This window comes from Diadema setosum, chromosome 9 (assembly GCF_964275005.1).
Source record: "Diadema setosum chromosome 9, eeDiaSeto1, whole genome shotgun sequence".
NCBI classification, from domain to species: Eukaryota; Metazoa; Echinodermata; class Echinoidea; order Diadematoida; family Diadematidae; genus Diadema; species Diadema setosum.
Window position 1 is genome coordinate 31,795,647 of NC_092693.1, and position 22,275 is coordinate 31,817,921.

General features: G+C 38.4%; 1 protein-coding gene across 1 annotated transcript in view; it reads left to right on the forward strand.

Annotated features, from left to right (window-relative positions):
* LOC140232991 (beta-1-syntrophin-like) overlaps window positions 1-22,275 on the forward strand; it is a 91,352-nt gene that overhangs the window by 47,434 nt on the left and 21,643 nt on the right. The window contains exons 2-3 of the mRNA XM_072313096.1: window positions 4,700-5,106; window positions 6,196-6,338. Of these exons, the coding sequence (XP_072169197.1) occupies window positions 4,700-5,106; window positions 6,196-6,338 (550 nt within the window). The remainder of the gene's footprint in view (window positions 1-4,699; window positions 5,107-6,195; window positions 6,339-22,275) is intronic.

Sequence of the window (22,275 nt, forward strand, 5' to 3'; positions counted from 1 at the left end):
GCACTCTGCTATGTATTAAATCATCTGAGATCACAAAATACATACATTGGGGTCACACACGTATACAGGTATTCAATAGGTGCAAACTGTGATGAATGCCTCTGAGCCTCAGCTATGCAACTGAGAAGTTTCAAAAATTTGATGTAAAAAAAAAAGAAGCCAAAAAGCATGTGATGGCAGTGTGCTTTTATTTTTTTTTATAGTCCTGTATGGATTTGTTGATATAAAAATAATTTGACAGAGATTGCTCAGTTGGTAGACTGTAAAATCCTTATTTGTTTGTTTGCTGTCAATGTCATTGTTTTTGAAAATAAGGAGAGTACTTTTAACTTGTATTCTTTTTATTAGTTGGTCAACACTGATCATGTGCTGTAACATGAAACATGGGCGAATCCAGGAATTCTGTCAAGGTGGGGCGCAACTAAACTTTCTGGTGCCACTTCTGGGTTTCATTTCATTTTTTCTTTTTATTTCTTTTGTTTTTAACAAAAAAATGAAGGGGGGGGGGGCTCTGGATCCGCCACTGTGAAATATTGAATATGCCTGACCGGCTTCAAAAGGTTAATGAACACAAAACTAAACAAACTACAAAGACTTTTCACAAAAACTGTTGGACTTTAACTCAGGACTAGGGATATCGAGCCATGAATTATCATAGAGATTTCTTTTTTTTCAAGAGATGGAAAATATTCAGCCATTTATTCAAATAATTTCTATGAATGGTGTAGACTTGCATTGTGTACTATATTTCCATTTGCCATTTGAAAGGAGTGTGCTCTCCATAAGTTTCTAAGCATTATGTGTAATGTGAGATGTTTGAAGACCTCCCAAGACCAGAGCCTTGGTTTGTGGAGGAAGCTGTGGAGTTGTGGCAACTGAACCACAAGAACTCAGTCTTCAAGAGGGATTTGTGCTGATCCCAGTTTTCCTGAGATGAGCCCACTGAGCTATTGAAAGTGCTATTCTACACCATGTTCAAGTTGGCTATAAACAGGAGTGGGAAAGTGGCAACAATTGATTGTTGAAGCTTTCATTTTAATTGGCTTTCATAACAATTTAACTTGTAGGCCTAATGATACAAAATTTCAGGGAATTATAAAGTTTCACATAAATGCTTTCACCAAGATGACAATATTAGTCACAGCTGGAAATTAGCTGTGATGTTGAGGTCATCAACTTTATACAATGCTTCCACTTGGTTAGTGCACAAGTATATCACTAGAAATCATGCCATAGGTCAGTAATGTGGCAGTGGTAGTGTGGCCCTTTTCTAGTCATTATTGCATGGTTACTGAAACACAATGTTATGTTTGATGGGAAGAATGCAAATTTTTAAAAGGAAATGTACTGATTTTATGTATGTCGGGGGGGGGGGGGTGTCTAATGGATCCATGATATCATGACCTAATCTCATTTTTGTATTGCGCTCACTAAATGGTAGTCAAATGGCAGTCAAACCCCATCTATAGCAGCTACCCAAGGGAGACAAAAAAAAAGTGGTTGTTGTAGACAGGTGACTGCTATAGACAGGATCTTTGAACATCACTTTTTTATAGCAGGGAATTGAGTTAAGTGATAGTACACGGCAAGTGAGTGTTCTAAACAGGCGGTCACTATACCAGGTTTGACTGTAGTGTATCTGCATTTTTATTTCATTATGGACATGGCCTTTTGTATGTCTGTATCTAGATCGAAATGAGCTCATCTTCATGATTGTAAATGTTTTGATACTTTTAAGTGTATGAACCGAAACAACGACAGGGCTTTAAATGGCAAGACATTATTAATGGACTCGTGTATTCTCAGGGTATTTGGGTTGTGTATTTGTGGGGTATTTATAAATGGATGATCCATTTCCATTGTCAGATTCCAGAGGTTGGCTCATAAAGTAGGCTCCTATGCTGGGGGAAGGGTGATAGCAAATCCCAAGGCATTTCATGCTTGGCTCAAAATTCCATTTCAGAGGCTCCATACATCACTGGCAGCTTTTCCTTGGGCTTCATCTTGCCTCCATCTTTTTTTTTTCTTTTTTTTTTTGGGGGGGGGGGGGAATGAGGGATCTATGTAATGCTGGGTGGCAAAGATTATGTAAATGGTATTGTATGCCATTGGTTGCCTGTCAGTGCTGGACTAAAAACCAGTTTTCAGGCTGTGTCAGTTTGAATCACGAATGTGAGGTAGATTTTGATTTTGTCTATTCAGGAATATTCCTTTAACAAAATGAAACCCTGGTGTATTTTCTTTTTCCTGTGGATTGTACAGAAAACAGTGCTTTATTTGTTGTTGTTGTTTTTCATTTTCATGAAAGGCCGTCTCAGAAGGTTTTTTTTTAAAGATCAAAATTTGTCATAGTTTGTATTCACACTTACTATGTAGATGATGTGAATAAGTTACAGTACATGTGTAACATGTCACAGTTTAGACTTGGGTGTTATTTTGAATGAAATATGCTCAGTATATTCATGGCTACGTATCAGTAGAGTTGTTATTATTTCTTTTAAATAAGAATTGATGGTGTTTATTCACGTTGGTCTGATGAACATCTTTGTATGGAAATATAGTAACTGTGCAATAGTGGTAAAAGTGACCTATTCAGACACCTGCATATTAGCTTAGAATATGTGAAATGTCTGACTTTGTTTAATGAAGTTTGCCATAATGGTTCAGTTTGACATGGTCATTGAATTATGGTCTGCTGTGCAAATTTCAGATGTGATCGTGGGCATACTGTTGGCACATTAAATCCAGGGTCTAGCATATCCCTTCTCTCAGCTATACCATGAAACAGATCAAGAGGTGACACACACAGTTGACTGGGTCGTATATCCTCCGCGTTTAGCCAGTCGACGAGGGCCATTAATTACTCCATTAACGATGACAAAATGTTGATCTCATCCGATTCTGGCACTGTTTTTACAGCAGTCAATCAGGGCAGTAAAACAAGTCGTTCGGGAGGGCAAAGATCTGTGTGGGATATGCACGTGAGGAGTCAAAATTATACTTTGGTTCTGTTGTTGCCAGATGAAATTTATCCAGTATCCCAAGGAATTTGAATGGCATCTGTGCTGTAGGCAGTGTTTCCCCTTCTCCTTAGAATTGAATACTTACATCATTATTCAGGAAAATTTTATGAGCAAATATCAAAAAGAAAACATCATTACATAAAAAAAAAAATGTTTTGTGGACCCTCAGCTTCGAAATATTGGCTAAGTCAGACAAACATGAAAGCAGGTTCAATTGAGATTGAAAGTTCATTTTGTTTTAAATGGCTGGTTATTTACTCCCCCCCCCCCCCCCAGCAAAAATTTGCATGTACATACATTTCTCATTATATACCTGTGATCATAATAATTATGAATAATTATTAAGAACATGTGTATTTATCATATTGGTTGTATTTGCATCTGAGTTTTTGTATTTTATTTTTATTTTAATATTACTAATGCAGAGTATGCTCTTTAGTAATTTATCTGATGGAGACTATTCCATGTCTTGTAGCAATTTACATTTCTGGAACATGAAAAAAAAAATGTGTGAGACGCATTTTGTCCTATAGATTAACTATGATGTCACAAAAATCAAAGCTTCTGTCTATAAAGGTCAGCTTTGAACCCTGCAGCCTGATGCTACGTGCTGTATTTCATTCGTGTGATTTTTATGTGTGGATACTACTAGAATACTACCTGATGTTTCTGCATGACCGCTTAATTAATTTGTCAAGTGGGCGGAGTTTATGGCAGTGACGGCCCAATACACCCATTGACCACCAGTTTACGACTAGACTCTGATACTATTGCAAACCTCCTCCCCCCCCCCTTCCCCCTCAGATATTGAGCCATAAATCATTGGCAAATAGCTGGATCTGCAGCTTCAGCTATGGTGTGCCGAAAGGACTTTTCCATGTCTGTCACTTTTGAAATGATGTAGTATTTCACAATACACATTTTGACAGACAGTTTACATTGGGCACTGGCACTGATCGCTTCTGTCAACACAAGCATATGGTGCTATAATTTCAATATAAAATTTTGAATATATTGTGGAGGAAAGATTTTACTCGGCTCATCAAGCATGAAACAGTCCCAGATCATCACAGATACACATCCTTGCATACAGTGAATTTACCATGAGTGGCTCAATGGACATAGGCAGTCAGAAGCTCTCTTTAGTAAGAAGTTTGAAAAAGAATCCCATAAATCTGAGCATCCATATGTTTTGAATAACCCTTATTTACAGTTGTTTTTTCCATAGTTTCATTGTTTACATTCTTATAAAGATGTGTGCAAAGTTTATTTATTGTAAATCACAATGTTTATTAGAAGTGAAAGCTTGAGAATTGTTGAAAGGGGTAATCCTGAAAATTTACAGTAACGTTTATCACATTGCTGGTGTAGGAGAATACATACATTTTGTCCTTTTTGGTGAAAGGTTGTGGACTGACAAAAGAAAAAATCTTTTTGGAGAACAAAAAAAAATTAAGAAAAAAAAAGCTGAAAACAACAAATCAGCTGTTCTCTCATATTTTGATAGACTGGGAACATTAGTTTGCTTTCAAACTGCTGCATAACCATGTTATTACATTTCATCTTTTTTTTTTTTCTTAAAGGCATAGTGAAGGTAATAACTATACAAGTCAATCTTGGTGTTTCATTAAGATATACTGACAACATTCTATATTCTAAATTTGTTTCCATTCCAGTAAAGTACCTGCGGGAGGTGACACCATACTTCAGGCGGAGTACCATCATTGGCGAGGTAGGATGGGACACGCCCTCACCGTACATTATCAAGGAGCCGGGCGCCAACGCCCAGGTCACGCGGAATCACTGGACCGAGATGAAGGTCATCCCACTGAAATTGTGCTATGTGACGCGGAATCTAACGATAAACGACCCCGAACAGAGAACTCTTGAGCTACACTCGCCCGACGGGCGCAGCTCGTGCCTCCTGAGGTGCACGGACGCCACCTCCGCCAACGAGTGGTTCAGCGCACTTCATGCCAATGTGTCATTGCTGGCGATCCAGGCGGTGTCAGAGGCAAACGACATCCTCCGTTCGGCGCCAGGGAGCAGAGAGGTCAAACACATGGGGTGGTTATGTGAACAGGTGAGTGAGGCCAGCGAGATTTGCAGGAATTGTCAGGAAGGGCTATAGAATAGCATCCATAGATACTTAACTGTATACGCCAAATATTTCGAGAGATTTTTATTTTTGCAAATTTCACGAATCTGGTGCTATTCACGAATATAAAGACAACACGAAAATATTGACTCTGATCCCTGCAAGAATGTGACATTCACACATACATTTTTCCATTTTTTTTTTTAACCACGCTGGAAATCATCGAGAAGTCCCGATTCACAAAAATTTAGACTCACTAAATATATGGCATACACAGTGGTTATTTGATTACATGTGGGTGTTACTTATAAAGTTGTTGTCGTTGGCTCCAGCTCACATCAGAACATTGGGTTCATCAGTTTCTGTACTCTCTCCCCATCTGATGTTTATGTTGAATGTGATTTTGGAGTCCAAGCTGGTGGTGAAAGAGGCATGGGCAGGTTTCGCACGGGAGGGTCAGTGCAGATGGAGGGTGTTGAAGATGCTTGTTCTGTTGTCTGCTCTGTTTGAAAGAGTTGGGTCTATTTCAGATAACAGAGGTATATCATGGTATTGTCAAATGAAATAAACTTACTTATCCATTGGAAAAGTGCATTCTTTTTTTAACTACTGTGGTCAATCAAAATAGATTAGGTAATACAAGTCAAATATTAATAATTGATTTTTATCTTAAAAGGAATACTTGATGTAATACCATGGGGTTTCTTATCATATGCTTCACTTCAAAATTACCCAAGACATGTATTTTCTGCTCAGAAATATCTGAAGTATTCTTACAAAAACATGTGGTGTTTAGTTTGTTTGTCTGAAAAAAAAAATTGTGTTTAGACTTGTTGTTACCATAGGCAACCATGCTGCTGTAAATGTCAAAAGCATATGAGAGCAATTCTTAGAGGATTACCTGATATGTCAATATGAGATATACACATGTATAACAACAATGATGTCCATTTCAGGTGGAATCATTTTCATAATTGGAGACTTTTTTCTTTACATAATCCTTCAGGTAAAAACACACAAAAAAAATGTCAAATAGGAGATGATTGCTGATCCTTGACTTTTCTACCATTCTAGTGTCACACAGAGGCAGATCTGTCGGCATGGAAACCCGTCTTTGTAGCCATCACAGACAAGGACCTGCTGATGTACGACAGCGTGCCCTTCACGAGGGAAGAGTGGGGCAAACCTTTCCAGAGCAACTCACTTCTTGCCACAAGGTTCGTAGTCCAAGAAATCTTTCTTTCATCATTGTGTGAATATGGTACACACCTGTGTCCCTAGCAGTGCACTCGTTAACCCGTTGAAGACTAGTCCCGTGATTACTCAGGCAATTGTCTATGGGAAATTTGTGTTCTAGCAAAGCGAGCTTGTCCTCAACAGTTAAGTTATGAAAAGGGTATGCCCACCGTGCATCTGTATTTGAGACCATGCATTTGTGGTGTAATAAATGAATTTTCTATGCAAAAACTGCATTATGTCTGTGATAAGTGTCGCGGTTCATGGTATGTCAAACTCTGCCGTGCTTATTCAGTGTTGTGATGTGTGAATAGTATTGCAGTCTGTAGAAGACAAATTATTTTTACAGTGAAACACAGATGTGTTTTATCTGGGGTGAATAATGTTTCCTGATAATGTGTCACATATTTTGCATGTTATCCCAAGAGTGTTTCAAAATATCCCAGCAAAAAGAACGTTTACTGGTTAAGTACATAACCAACAAGGTAAGACTAGGCCCTTATTTTGTAACACTTTTGTTTAAGTTGTGATAATGTAAGACATAGGCTGTTTCATTTACATTTTATAATGCATTTCATTTTCTCCAATGTAAGCTAAGAATTAGGGTTCATAGTGTATCTTTTTTTTAAATTTGGGTCAATCAAACTGTAAAAAAGGATTTTGCTCTACTGCAAAACCAACCAATAAGAGAAAAAAATTAGAAAATGTATCCAGAGACAAGATTTTGATTCCCCAAATTCAAACTGATTGGACTTGACTATGTTGTGCCAATATGTGAAGCATACTTTTCGTATGACATCAGTGCGTAATCTAAAGGAGCTGTTTTTTTTTGTCATCAGCGCGACAACACTTTGAGCCGTCCTCGCTGGGTATTAGGCTCGTTTGTTGTCTCTCTCTCAGCCTCTCCTCACGTGTGCAGTGAGTTGCGTGATGAGCAAACCACCTGACTTTCATTGCATGCTCTCCAGAGGGCTCGCTGGTTTTGTTCGTGGGTGTCGATTGTTATCAGTACTGTACACTTGTGCGCGTGTGTGCATAAGTGTGTGTATGTGTGTGTTTGTGTGTGTGTGTGCATGTGTGTGTGTGTATGCTTGTGATTGTGTAAGTGTTCATATATGTACATGTTATGGATTTGTACAGAGGCACCGTAAAAGTGGATATTTTCGTGTGAGTAATTTTTTGCGCTCGGCCGGGTAAGGCGAGTTTCACATGTTTTTTAATTCCGCGGAATCAAGACGTGAACTAGTGGAACATATAGCAAGCAAAAATATTCATGTGCTTTTATTTCCGCGTTGGTTTATGTTTGCGCAAAATGCGTCAAAATTTCAACGCTGTGAAAATTTCCACTTTTACAGTTCAACCAAAGATGAAATGCAAGGGAAAGTCCATGATGACAGGTGTGTAATAAAGGCTTTTTACCTCATTGTAGATACTAGTTACAAACAGTCAATTTGTGTTTTTATTTTGATGAGGGAATGTTAAAGGGTGAGAGAAGTCAGTAAAAATCAGTTGTCATTCTTGGGGGTTAAACCCTTAGATGTACAACATGTGCTGTTGTTTGTTCTGACTGTATGTGTGTAACTTTGTGTGACAGAAAAGCCTGAGAGAGAGAGAGAGTGTGTGTGTGTAGTATGCAAATAACTGAAAAGAAGTTTATTCAAGAAATCATGCCTAGAGTAGATAGATACAATTCACCTACAATTGTAATGTGGCTTCATGTCTTCGTGTAATTTGAGTTGGCTTGATGAAACTACATCATCCTTGAAAAAAAAAGGATATGAATGAGTCCTAGCCTTTTGCAGAACATGCAGCTGAAAAATTCCAATAATGTATTAGATAAAAACAAAATGAAGCAAAAATAATACTTGACATCTGCATGTGAAGGCCTTTTAAAGAGCTATGTGCGCATTTGTGTGACGTAGTGAAGTTGATTGAATTATACAATTATTGAAACGTTCAGAATTTGCCAAAGGGCGCCCAATCCTCATTATTTCTAATGGGGGATGCAGTGACTGGTATTTTCAACTGCTCTCAGTTGCTTCGCGTTGGAGGGACTCACACATATATGCATTTAGTTTCACAATTCCGTTGTGGATTCACTGTATGCTGAGGTGCCCACGGCAAATTATGACTCACTTTTCATTATGTCATGTGCTGTACACTACAAATAGTGAGCATGTTTGATATTTGATTTTGAGACAAAATTCAGAGCCGAATGCATAAAAAAAGAAACAAACAAATAAGGGAGACCCCTTGTTAATTTTCTCATCTGCTGCAAAAGTTTAATTCTTGCATATGTTGCTGTCAGGCTACTCTTTGTTAAGGAAGCTATGTTGTTGAAAAAGGAAGATTTTCTTCATTTCATATCACTTCATATATTTATTCATTTCATTTTCAACATAAAATAGAAATGACTAAAACAAATCATGCTAAAAACTTTAGAAATATACATATTCTAAATATGTCAAAATATTGTATAATCACAATATATGCAGGTATGCAAGGATATCTCTTGTACTTTAACAGGTAGTCAGTGATATAAAAAAGAGTGTATAGAAGTAATGTTCCCCATACATATCTGCTATCGATGACAGCTTCAGAGGTTGTTTTTTTTAACCTGCATTAAACCTTCAAGCAGTTATATTGATTACAGACAGTGTGATGGATAAGTATGTATCATGAGATTAGTGATAATTTTGACCTCATTTTTTTATGTGATTCCTTATCTATAGAGATCTATAGAGATATATAATGGTAAAGGGTTATGAGTTTATTTATCTTCAATTTGTGTACCATCAGAGGTAGTCCTCATTCTTTGGTTGAGTTGACATAAATCTGGTTGAAAATCCTACCAAAAGACATGTTACTAGCGTTGGTCAGATTTGCTGCACATGAGTTCTTCATGATGTCTTCAACCCAAGACTTGATTAGGTCTGAGTTTTATAGGGGCACTCTTTCACACTCATCACCCACTGAAGGCAGTGCCTTAGGCCAGAATGAAGTACTGTATATGCCGTTATTTTCGCGAGGGTTTAATTTTCGCGAATTTCGCGAATTGCAGTTGGATCGCGAATTTAACAACATGCGAAATTGTCTCAATGCGCTTTGTTTAATAGAGCATTAACGTAAGCATTGGCGTCGATTCGCGAAAACAACATCTCGCGAAAGTGTCTATGACCTTGTCATTCGTGAAAATATCTGTACGCGGAAATAACGGCGTATACAGTAAAGCCTACCACCGACCTCAGTACGTTCACATCTGCAGTAGCTAAACAGGTAACAGGATAGGTTACACAGTATGAAGCATTCTCATTACAGTGTTTGACAAGCATCCTCACTCATGTGTACATTTGTGCATTGCTTTGACTGTAAGGAGATATGATTTGTGTCCAAGAGTCAACTTACAGCATTACATCTTGTAAAAGTCAAACCTAGATCAGTCTGGAATTAGTGTATGAGACACTAGGTGCTCAAAAAAAAACTTTCCGCTGCAGTGTCAATTACTGTATTATGTATTGAAGCGTAAGTTACATACTCTTTTTGTTTGTTTACTTCTGAGAAGGTCTTAAATTATTTACATATTATCATGAATGTCTTTAAACTATTCATATATCATCATGAAAGTCTTGTTGTATTGGAATACACTCTTGGTGTATCTCAACTGCTATGATGTGGACCCTGATGTGAGTGCACTATTCAGAGAAGTGTTTATCTGCGAGTTTGAGCTGTCTGTTTACCCTACAACGGTCTGTAGGCATTTCACTTCAACCTGCATTTTGTATTTAAGGGAAGTGGTGGGTTTTATGAGTCAACAGAATACACATGAAAATTCATTTTGTGCACTATGGGTAAGGCTCTTGTCTGTTTGTGCTAGTACTACACCCACTCACCCACCCTCCCACACACACAGAGACATGCACACATACACATGATACACACTCAAACACCTGGTGTATGTCGTGTAGGCAAATTCTGTCCATCACTCAACAGATGCGTCGCAGTGAGCCTGTTTTGTGTGTGTGCGTAGCTCGGTTCATCAGTTATGTCGACGGCACATTAGCTCGGGCTGACTGACTTGCCAACAGTCCCGTCCACGCTGCTGGTAACTCTGCATGTATGGTGTAACAAGCATGGGCCACCTTTAACCCTGACTTCAGTGTTGAATGCATTTTGTAGAAAAACATGCTTAAAAATATACAATAACACAACTGTTGTTTCAAATTTGCTGTATAATATAATTCATTCATACTTACTGCATATCCCAGCTTGTCCAGGCCGTGATTCTATTTTATTTCATTTTCTATAAAAATGCAGAGAAATTATTCAATAGTGGAGTAACCATGTTAAAGAGTAGATGGCAACAACACGGATGATTTACCATAGTCTCAGAGAGAATAAGGAACTCGAGACTATGCAAAATGAAGATGTGCAAATAGTCATAATAACCAATTACTTGTGCCTGGGATCATGGTTAGTCTTGTGTAAAGTCTATGAAGGTATTAGAGTCCTGTAGGGAATGAGTTTTAGCAATTCGCCTGCACACTTGTACAGTGAGCTGACATTTGCACGACATTATTGTCTGTGGCTTTGTATTATGCCAATGACCGCTAGTTGTCACCTCATTCGTTGTACTGGAGGATGATTATCACATAGTTGGTTGACCAAATGTCAACTTGTGATAATGGCAGATCGTGGAATTGCACCTGCTAGTAATTGCTATGGATTTGTGTTTCTGTAGCCACATCACTATAAACCAAAGGCAGTATTGACAATTTCAACCAAATTACACAAAAATAAAGAAAAAGAAAAGGGAGAAACTTTTCATGGCGTGTTTTACATCAACTGAGATGATATTTTCACTTATTTCCAAACTGCCCATTGTGCAATGAAACGTGCACTTGCCCTTTATAAGTACATTTATAGATGAATGGTATTTGTCATGCATTTAAACCCTAATTAGTATACTTCACGATATTGGCTCTTTATGTATCATTACAAGATTTACACAATGTATTTAGTGGTTCCATGACATGTGCATCTGCGACAATTGCTCCCATGAAATATCTGCACGCTAAGCCAAACATAAAACCTACCCACAAACATAACCTTAACACTAATTCTAATCCTAATATCAAACTAAACCTAAAACCCTATCACAACCCTAACCCTAAGTCCATAGAGGAAATAAGACCGGAGCAATTGTCGCAGTCAGCGGAGCAAATTTCAGGTCAGTGAATCTAGCACCTAGGGGTGATATGGTGTATACATGATGTCAGTTCACAAAGCATCAGTAAATTAATTTGTTATTAATTGTGATAGTAGTCACTGATTGGTCATTTGACCCTGTGATGTTGACCAGGGTAAAAGCAAACCAGTGATAATGCTGCCTTGAACAGCTCTAAATGATCACTTGTGACTGAAGCAGACACAAATTTTAGAAAGGAAAAAGATGCATCTCTTGCATTACATCACATGTCTTCTCCTGATCACAATTGGTATATGCACTTGACACAGCTTTTCAGCAGCTTCTGATGTGGACAGCACAACTGATGTCATGTGAATGCATCTACTGTCTGTGCATATGCATGGCACAAATACTGTTGACTCTAGCCACGGTCATCCGTCACTCAATAAGTCGGGGTGACACAGAACAAATGTTTGCGTCGCAAATTCCCTTCACACCCTGCGTGCATTTTTAGGTTGTTTGTTTTTGTTTTGTGTTTTTGCTGCTTTTTCTCTGCATGAGATGTGATATGGAATGAAATTAAGTTTTAAATGTGAAGTGGCAGGGAACCACACTGATTGGACAACAGGGCCCCGTTGCTGGAAACTTTGCGTTAAACGCAACTTGCAGCTGATTGTCACTGGCCAATCAAAATCATTGTTGCATGCATGTCTTCTTAATAGGGCAGACCCTGAGCCAATCAGAATGGTTGTTCCAAATTAGCAATTATTTGCAATTGATTGCAACTTTCTTGCAACGGGGCCCAGATGTGTAATGAAGAGATGTGAAAGTACTGTGTGCTGCAGATTTAATCACCAGCTGGCCAAATGAGCATAAAGACTGGATGAAGTCTGTGAAGTTAGCACCCTTTTCCATTCCCATTCCATGATGTCAGAATGAGAGGAGTGTTCACACTTTTCTTCATTTATGCTGAGGATGCACATCAGCCCCTCAAAATTACCATAGAAATGGAGATTTTATGTGAGTTGATTTTTTCGTGCTCAGATGGGTAAAATGAATTTCACACTTCATTAATTAAAGCACTATTTACCATTTGCAGATGAAAAAAAAAGCTTTAATGCTTCAAAATAGTTTTAAAATGTGAGTCAAGGACAGAAACAACCAATATAAAGACATTAATTAGTATAATCAATGTTAAGTATTGTTAAATGTACAGAATATGAACAATAGTTTTATGAAAATCTTCTCTAGAATAAGTCATCTACAGTTATGGTTTATCGAGTGTATCAGTGATATCTTCTTACATTTGTGGCTTTATTGTGAAATTCTATGTGGTAAATAGGATGTTTTGTGATACAGCTGAACTGAACATATGCGTCAAATGTTCTTGCAATGGTAAGCAATGGTTTTAAGTGGAATCATGTCTGTAAATGTAGATGTATCTTTAGTGCTGTTCGAGTGAGTGAGTGTGTGTGTGTGTGTGTGTTTTGACTGGCAGAATCACATGAATTCAATGAAAAAAAAAAATCAAAGTACATCAAGTAAGTCACGGAATCCATGTCAAATTCATTACTTGCAGGAAGACTGCACTTACATGAAAATGGATTTTGAGTATTAGATTTGGAATCGTATGTCTCTGACAATTTCCTGTTAAAAGTAGAATGATGAAAATCAAATTTGCCTTTTTCATATGACATGGATAACAATTGTAGGAAACAGCGAAATGGCGAGAGAAAAGGGTACAGTTGTACTCGTATATCAATGCCAGAGAAGATGATGGATCTATCGGTGCAATAATGCAGCCTGTCAAAACTATAGAAAAAAGACAACAACTCCTAGTTCATGAAGAAATTGCATTGACTGTGATGTACACATACATGAACATCATGCAATATATATGCAGTTGTCATTGGGAGCAAAGGAGGAGAAAAAAAAAATGAGAGGGAAATTTTTTTTTTTCATCAATCCTTTTAGTCTGTCCACATAAAAAGAAGAGCTCACCATTTAGGCACCATGGCAACAAGCTTCTTGTGTAATGGGAGAGTTAAAAAGCATAGTTTATCATATTAAGGTCTTGTTGTCGTGGCAACGGAAGAATCACAGTATTCCCTCTATAAAGAGGGGACTGTATCATCAGAAGAGAGATCTTCTTAAAGGGGAAAGGAAGAATTGGGTATTCTCAAAGAAATTGCTATATAATCTGCACATTTACCAAGTGCATTAATGGCATTATTGTGCACTTTTGCACCATGCTCAAGATGGCTTTAAAAGCTAGAGTGAAATCAGATGAACCAATTGCTAGAAGCTTCATCAAAATTGTATTTGAAGTGAGAAAGTTGCAGAACTTGAATTTTTTGCATCTTTTCACAAAACAGTGATGTATCAGCAACCAAGGATGCAAATCAAATGAAGTGATAATGCTATGTAGCCTCATAAATCTGGTCATTCATCTGTGTGAACATATTAACAAAAGAGTTGACAAAAGGCATTTGAGTTGTCCAACAAAGACAGCAAGCTTGACACTATGCAGCAGATTATTTTATACATCACCTATTTAGAATGTAGCTATATGATTGGTCGATTGCCCATCATGTGACATTTAGTGAAAAGTTCCATTGCACGCTCTGGCTGTCTCAGCAGTGCAATTTAGTTTGACCAAAATGTTTTATAAAATGGGTTCAAGAACGTAGCCAATAGGAAGCGCTGAAATGAGTCACGTGGGCTTTGATTACTTTAGTACCATTGCACTGCAGTACCAGTGCACACTCAATCAGTTGTTACAAGTGCGTCGCGCGCTACTATACGCGCTGTCAATACCTGTAAACAACTTCTAGTTCGGGCTGCGTATGCCGGCCGGCCTTTCTTGTGTGCATAACATATTATGTGGCGTACGTATACAGTACTCTTATACGTACAGTACTTACATGTGCGGGATTTCCGAGTGCGACGTGCTTGACTCGACTCTCTCGAGCGAGTGCTACATGTAGCTGACTGTACTATTGACCCACAAAGGTACGTGAAAATGCTGTTAGTTTTCGACCCATTTTATAAAACAAATGATGCACAGGATTATTTCGTGGCGTTAGTGGAGACGCAGCTCACTCTCGGGTATTTACAATGTAGTGCAACATGCACTCGGCTTCGCCTCGTGCATGTTTCACAATTGTAAATACCCTCGAGTGCGCTACGCCTACACTAACGCACTCTATCCTGTGCATCATTTGTATACCATTGCACGCGCTCTGATGTCACAATAAACAAACATGTGCCGCGCGTACTTCTGTCACTCATTTTTGTAAACAACTTCGTTTCACATACGTATGTACGTACACATGTACATACACGGTGACTGCGACTGTGAGGCTACTCATTCGTCTTTCAAGGAAAATGGTTGCCATTTCTGTGCTAAATTCAAGAATCTGTGAGTACCAAATCTGTTGACGTTCGAGGTGTTGTACATAACAAATAGTGTATGGTCTTTACTCGTGCAATGGAACCAGATTTCGCACTCAGTGAAAGATGAGGTGCACTATTCAACTCGGCTTCGCCTCGTTGAATAGAGTGCCTCTATCTTTCACCTCGTGCGAAATCTTGTACCATTGCACTCGTGACCATTCACTATTTGTATACCATAGGTCAGATGCAGTTGACAGAAATGAATATGCTCCATAAAAGCTAGTCTTAACCAATTGAGGGTCTATGGGAAATGCATGTTGTAGCAAATTTCAGCCCATCCTCAACGGGTTATCATGACCCCCGCCCCCCTAGCAAGAAGGATTTTGAACTAGATCAAATGTTTCATGGTAGTACATGTATGTGCTGTACATCTGAAGGAGTCTGCGGAGATAGGATAGCTTATACCCAACTAACTCTGACAAGCTAACAGAATGATTTTGTATTGAATCCTGTGTCATAAGGGAAGCCATGGGGATTCTTGAAGAATGAGGGTAACAGATGGATGAGTTGGAGTGCATTCAACTTATCTAGCCACCAAGTTGTGAAAAAAAAAAGGCCAATATATCACTGTGTTGTATTGACATGATATTTCTGTGCATAAACCATTGGGATAGTGAGCTGCTAATTTTATCACCTCAGCTAAATTCTATGTGTAGTTGTTGCCAATTTCACTCTCCAGTAAAGAGATATGATGAAGGACAAGGTGAGGGTAGCCATTTGTCTGTATGGTCTGCTGAAACACAATTTGCGCCACTCTGCAAAGTTTTCGTTGTATCCTTTTTCTTTGCTCATAGTGGCAGCATCTTTTTCCCCTGGCTGTAGAGAAGGTCAAATTTGTAACAAAGTCTTGGTAACCTTTCCATTACCCTGTAATTTCATTTGTTGTGCATGCTCAAGATCATGTTTTCCCACACCCAGATTCAAGTTTCTGATAATAAGGGTTCTGCCCTTTTACTGGTATGGTGTGTGTGCAGAAGATTCCCCCCCCCCCCCCCCGATATCTTGTATTAACCCATTGAAGATGAGTCCTGAGTATACTCGGGCAAGTGTCTATGGAAAATGCATGTTGTAGCAAAATCAGCCCGTCCTCAATGGGTTAAGGAAGCAAGCACATCCTGTTATAGCAGCTAGGTGGCATCACACTTCTGAGTCCATGGCATTCAGGATTGAATAAGAAGAAGAATTTATTTTAGGGGTTGTTTCTTTGTTTGGTTTTCATCTCTAGAGATTTTAATAACATATTCATGCACCATGTCCTTGGTGAGATTTGATTTTTTTTCTTTTTAATAGAAATAATTTTGTACCTAATTTCCAAAATGTGTCATGGGACAATTGAATTACACTCGTTCTCTCCTTTTTTACTCTGACGCAACTTTTAGTGCCTGCTTGATCCCACAATTTGCTAAGTTTTTCTCAGCCATCACATTTTATTCCTTCTTGGGTCTCGTGTAGCTCGTATTGAATCAAAGGCTCTAGAGAGGTACTGCGATCACTCTCTGTCTGTTGTGCGCTGCCTGTTATCTATCATCCGTAAGTCATAAAAGTACATGTTCATCCTTCTTTTCACAACCTATACAGTCAGATTTAACCAAACCTGGCAATGATTGAATCATTCTTGAGTACAGGGGATACAAAAGTTGTTCAAACAGTGCAGGTGGCCCTCATGCTTTTTATTAACCCATTACTTCTTTTAACCTTATTTGGTAAACCCTTTTATACTTTGAGTCTGCCTTCCACTTTTATTACCTTTAAGAAATTATCAATTCTTTACGCTACTTTTCTACTAACCCTTCCCAGTTTGCAAACCCTTACATCAGTAAATATTTGTGTTTTCAGAGCCTTGAAGTATGTTCTCATTCCATGGCGGTAAGCAAACCCTTCTAATTTGCAGAGCTTTTGCCTTACCACATAGAGAATTAACACATAAAAGATATTAAATAGAATGTTACAATCACTATAGATGCCCATTGACAGTTGGAGTTAGGATGGTAAAAATAATAATGTTCAGTGTTTGCTGCTCATTCAGATATTTACTGAAGCACTCTACTTATTATTTAGATGTCCTTAGTGAGGGAAGGGTAGGTAATTGAATTTTTGATAGTGTAATTATGAAAGCATCTAGGCAAAAGCTGCATTTGTAATTTTTTTCTTCAGAATATCTAAGGTATGCACTTGATGAGGGGATGATTCACTTTAAGCTTGTGTTTAGTGTGGTGCTTTTTTTTTTTCTCCATGTCTCTCTCTCTTTCCTTTTTTTTTTTTGATTCCATGGAAATCGAGTTCCACAGCAAGGTGTAGGAACTTCCCTGCTTGCCTGCTTGTTCCTACCTCTTCCCCATCAACATATCAGGTCCGCAGTGGCATTTGTGTGTTTGTCTAGAGAGCCGAGATGCCCAGACGGTCCCAAATATCCTTATCACATGGTGATGCCTTGGCATCCTACTGCTCCGCCCGCCCGTGAACATCATCCGCACCTTCTCTCCTAGTCTCTGGGCTCCAGACCCCAGATTTGGCGTTCATGCGAGCAGACTTGGCAGTTTAGGGGTAACGATAGAAGTGTTATATGTGCTGGCAGTAGACTCTCATCTTACAGAGCACTGCCTAAAAGGCTTTACCATTCAAAATGTTTGTATACTTATAAATAAACTCAATAAGAGGGAAATTTTGTCTCTTTCACTACATTTTGAAGTTTAGTATATGAAATGCATGTGGTAAACAAATAAGCCAATAATAGTTGGCTTTAAAAATGTGAAAGTGGAGTAATATTTTAACATTACAGTCATTCAAAACTTTAAATTTATCATCATTGTTTTGTTCGCTATTTTGTTTGTTTTCATATTGTAGTCTTGCAAGTCAGTGAATATTTTGCATTTCTTGGGTATCAAATGAATGGACAGAAGGAAATTAATTGGAATATTCTTCAAGCAAAAAAACAAATATACCAACAAGGAATTGTTCTGTTTTTGTTTTTGTTTTTGTTTTTCACAATGTCTTATCATCCAGTGACTTTTTGGCATTGTTAGGAAATAAGTCTACAAATATGTTCAGAAGCTGGTCTGGTCCAAATAGTCTTGCCATATTAGCAAGAATTCACAACATAATTATTAGCACCTTCGAAGATCATCATTACCATTCTGGTAGTCTAGCGCTACTAGACCCGGTCTATCGCAAGTGAAATGCAACATGAATTTGTGGTGTCTCTATTCCTTCTGAAACCATCATTAGTGTTCACCTAGTCTTTCATCACCAGACAACACTACCATAATACATATGTTGCCAACAATCTAGACTTCACTCTAAATTTGCATATTTTTGCCTTCTGGACTTGCATGTGCCAGAGAATTCCAATCATTGTTTTTCTTTGCTTTTCTGACAAAATAAAATAGCTTTTGACTCATATTCTCAAGGCAGGGTTGAAAGCAGGAAGAAAGAAATTACCAGTTGTACATGAATCAGTTACAAGTCATGGGAAACGGTACTTGTCAAGAAAATAAGATTTTGTGAAATTCTCTATCTATCTTCTCTTTATGATATATTGTAGTATTGTTCCATCAAATGTTCATGCCCTCCCATCTGGCATTGAGGCACATGGATTTATCAAGATTTTAAGAATACATAACTTTTGAACAATTTGTCCATAATTCCTCAAATTTTACTCGAATGTGGTCCCCTAATTTTCACTGCATTCAATGAATCCGTAAACATGTCTTGGTAAATTCCCCTCTAAATAGCATTAATCTTTTACTCTACCAGACAAGATGAGGAATACAGTAGCTGGCTAGCTTGGCATATCGTGTCTGACTTTCTGCAGTTGTAAGTGCATTCAACTCATGCTCGCGGCAATATCCCATGGCATACATTCATGACTTCGTTTGAGGTGCATGAAGCGGTTGTTCAATCTCACGTCTTGTTACATTCAATTTGTGGCATTAATGGATGCTAAACACAAAATCATTTTTCCTCGAGTTCATTCCCACATGAGCGCCGAATTTGAGCTGGAACAAATCTGATGTAATTGTGGATTCTTGAACGGCTAAGTTTTTATTCATGCACCGTAATTTTTGCGCTGCCAATAGAATACAAATTTTAAAAGAGAGAGAGAGAGAGGAGAAATGTTGGACTCAATTCCACTAAGTTTGATGTCCTCACTACCAGAACCCCCAGGAATTGGACCTAACAGAAATAGAAACAGACAGAACTGGCACTACACTCCATGAAAGGGGAATGCTACCCAAGTATATGAGTAGATTGAGTGAACGCAGCGATATTAGTAGAAGAAATATGTGAAGTTTGAGGAAGATTGCACAGTCTGTTCATAAGTTATGAATTATTTCAAGTTTTGGTTCTGCCATCTCTGAATGAGAAGACTACAACAGACCATGATGTCACCACAGGACAATGATGTAAAAAAAAAATGTAAAGAGAATTCCAGAAATGTTTTATTTTCTGTAAAAATACTTTTCCCTTGTCTTGTCACTGACATGAAGGGCAATATTTCTCCCCCTTCTTTCTGAAAGAGGTACGTCAAGTGCTTTTTCATTATGATAGTAAAATGAAAGTATGTTGCATGCAGGAGCAGCTCGAGTGAATCTGAAAACAGCTTCTCAGTGACTGATCAACACCGAAATGAAATTGATTTCCATTTGATACATGCTGGTAAGGAGCAAAGCAAGAATTTGTTGAGAACAGGAATATGAATATCTCGAAATGATGTGCCAGCACGTACCCTCGGGGGGAGAGTTCGTGCTTGATTACTTTGTATTGACGGGAGAAGATCTGATATATCAATATTTAAAATTCTGCCATCGATCGAGTGAGGCTTAACTTCTTACCATAGAGCAGTAGAGTCTTGTGTTGACAGCATAGTCTGCACATCTGTACCTTGAGGGTTATACAGCTTTCTGTCAATAACCTCATGCTTGCCATAAACTCGTCATAAATAATCACCAGATAGATATTATATCAGAAGGGGCATAAAGTAACATTCTAAACAAAGAGTAAATAGACACAGCCTACTTTTAGACCTTTAAGACTCAAGAGACTGCTATGTCAGTTATCATTTGACTGGGTATGGTCGATGAGAGTCTGAATGTGAGACTACCAAACCAAACTTGGCAATAAACAAGAAGATGAAGAAGAAGAAGAAGACAGAGTTGATGATGCAAGAAGACGGGAATCATAGCGATGCAGGAACACGATTCACCATCGACTGACATCGCCCCGTTTCCCAGGAGTGCCTTCAAGATTCAGATTAGGAGAAGGACCTTAACGGAGGAGACTACAGCTCTTAATGAGCATTTGCAGTTCTTCACTTTAGTTTTGTAATCTTGTCATGGCTGAAGCCGAATCAAGGGGACAGGAGAGGAAATTATTTGTTTGTCTTCTTAAATTACTGGAGCAGCCTTGATGTTCAGTAGCAAGGATTACACACAAGGGCTCAAGGAAGTACCTCATATTTTCAGTCCATCCTTTCAAAACATTTATTTTGCTTGCAGTGATGAGTGTAAGCATTTGATAATCATTCTTGTTTGGACAGAATGCCAAACTTTTGATTTCTCAATTAAGTGACATATTCAAAGCCTCTGTTAGATTGTCAAAGGCAAGAAAAAAAATGTTTGGTAACAATTGAAGGGAAATAGCCAGCTTACTAGAGTGTTTTCAAAGTACTGTCTTTTCTTTGGAGACTTTTGATACTTCACTATCTAAGAGTTTTAAGTGTCATGATGTTTTTCAAAAAAACAAAATCACCAAGAGTTTACTGTTAATTTTTTTCATTTCTAAATATGTTTGCAAATAAAAAATGAACACTTCATAGACCAACCCAATTTGCCCTATCACCACTATTGATTCACAATGGCTAGCAGTATTTAGAAGTGTGCCGTGGCATCCATATGTGTGAGGTTGCCTAGCGATGAAAATCGGTCGCTCGGGGCAACTGTTAACATCGAGTGCCAATGGAGATGTTGCGGTCTACGCAATGCGCACTTGACTTGGAGATGGGGAGTTGTGGTTTTGATTTTCTGTCGGCCGCTTACCTCGCTTGAAGTGCACGGTGTCCACCGGCATTGATCAGCATTTTGTTTCTTCCTTTGAGCTTTGACAACTCCATACTTATAAAGAGGATCAACTACGTCATTTGGTCAGTGGGAGTTGACCAGGGACCAAGGCAGAAGCGTGCAATGACCACAATGACGAAAGTCAAAAGAAGAACCAACAAAGTCGGAGCAAATGCGTGTAACACTCGCCAGCTCACGTGAGCCGAGTGCATGGCTCAAGTGAGGTTTTGCGATTGTTCACCATCTGGCATGCATCGTGCATTTGACTTTTTCACGTTTTTATCTTCATCCTGAAAACCGGTGGCTGGACTTTGACCAAACTTGCGAGGAATCATTAATGGAGGAGGGAGTTGATAGTTTGCAAAAGTGATGGCAGCGCCCCCAGGGTTGCCTTTTCAATGGGGGCCATATTTCAAATAATGTTCATTATTTTTGACACTTTCATCTTGAAATTCCGTAAATTAGGAGGGTGGCGAGCAAGGGGCCCTGCAGCAGTCACGAATCTCCAAATCTTTTTAGATAGTTTGCCTCAGGTAGAGTGCCACGATGGTGAAGTGTGCTTACTCAGGTGAGCGCTACACTCTCTAGTATCTTAATTGTACATTTGATTTGTCACGCCGTACACCGGGGTACCGTCGTAACCCAGGTTACGGCATTGTGTAGCGCCATCTCATGCCCATTATCATACAGTTGTACAATGTTGTGATGGTGACTATTTTCTCATCATCAGCGCCGGAATAAATCGGCGTGGCGATAACGATAGCAATGCTGATTTTCCTTCCATGTCAACTTTTAAACAGCAAAGAGTACAACAGAGCATGTAAATGAGAAAAAAAGTTATTATTTGCATACATTAATTGTTGCAAAATCACAAACAAGAAAACATTTTTGTGCATAGTAATACTAAGAATTATTTTTACACATTTTTGGTAACCTTGGTACACAGTGCTGAATAAATATATAATTGAACACAATGGCGAATTTTCATTTGGTGCCCCAGGGTACCAAAAACATCATTTATGCAGTAGAATATATTTTTTATAATCCCCATGTCATTTATGACCAGTGTACAAGTACCCCAAATTAACCACTCAAAGACAAAGAGATTGAAACAAATGATTTTTGAAGGATATTTATTCCCTACGTATGAGTCTGTGATGTATGTTGTAGATATTTCACAGTTTTAGAGATATGATTGATTGCTAGGACATGACGGATAGA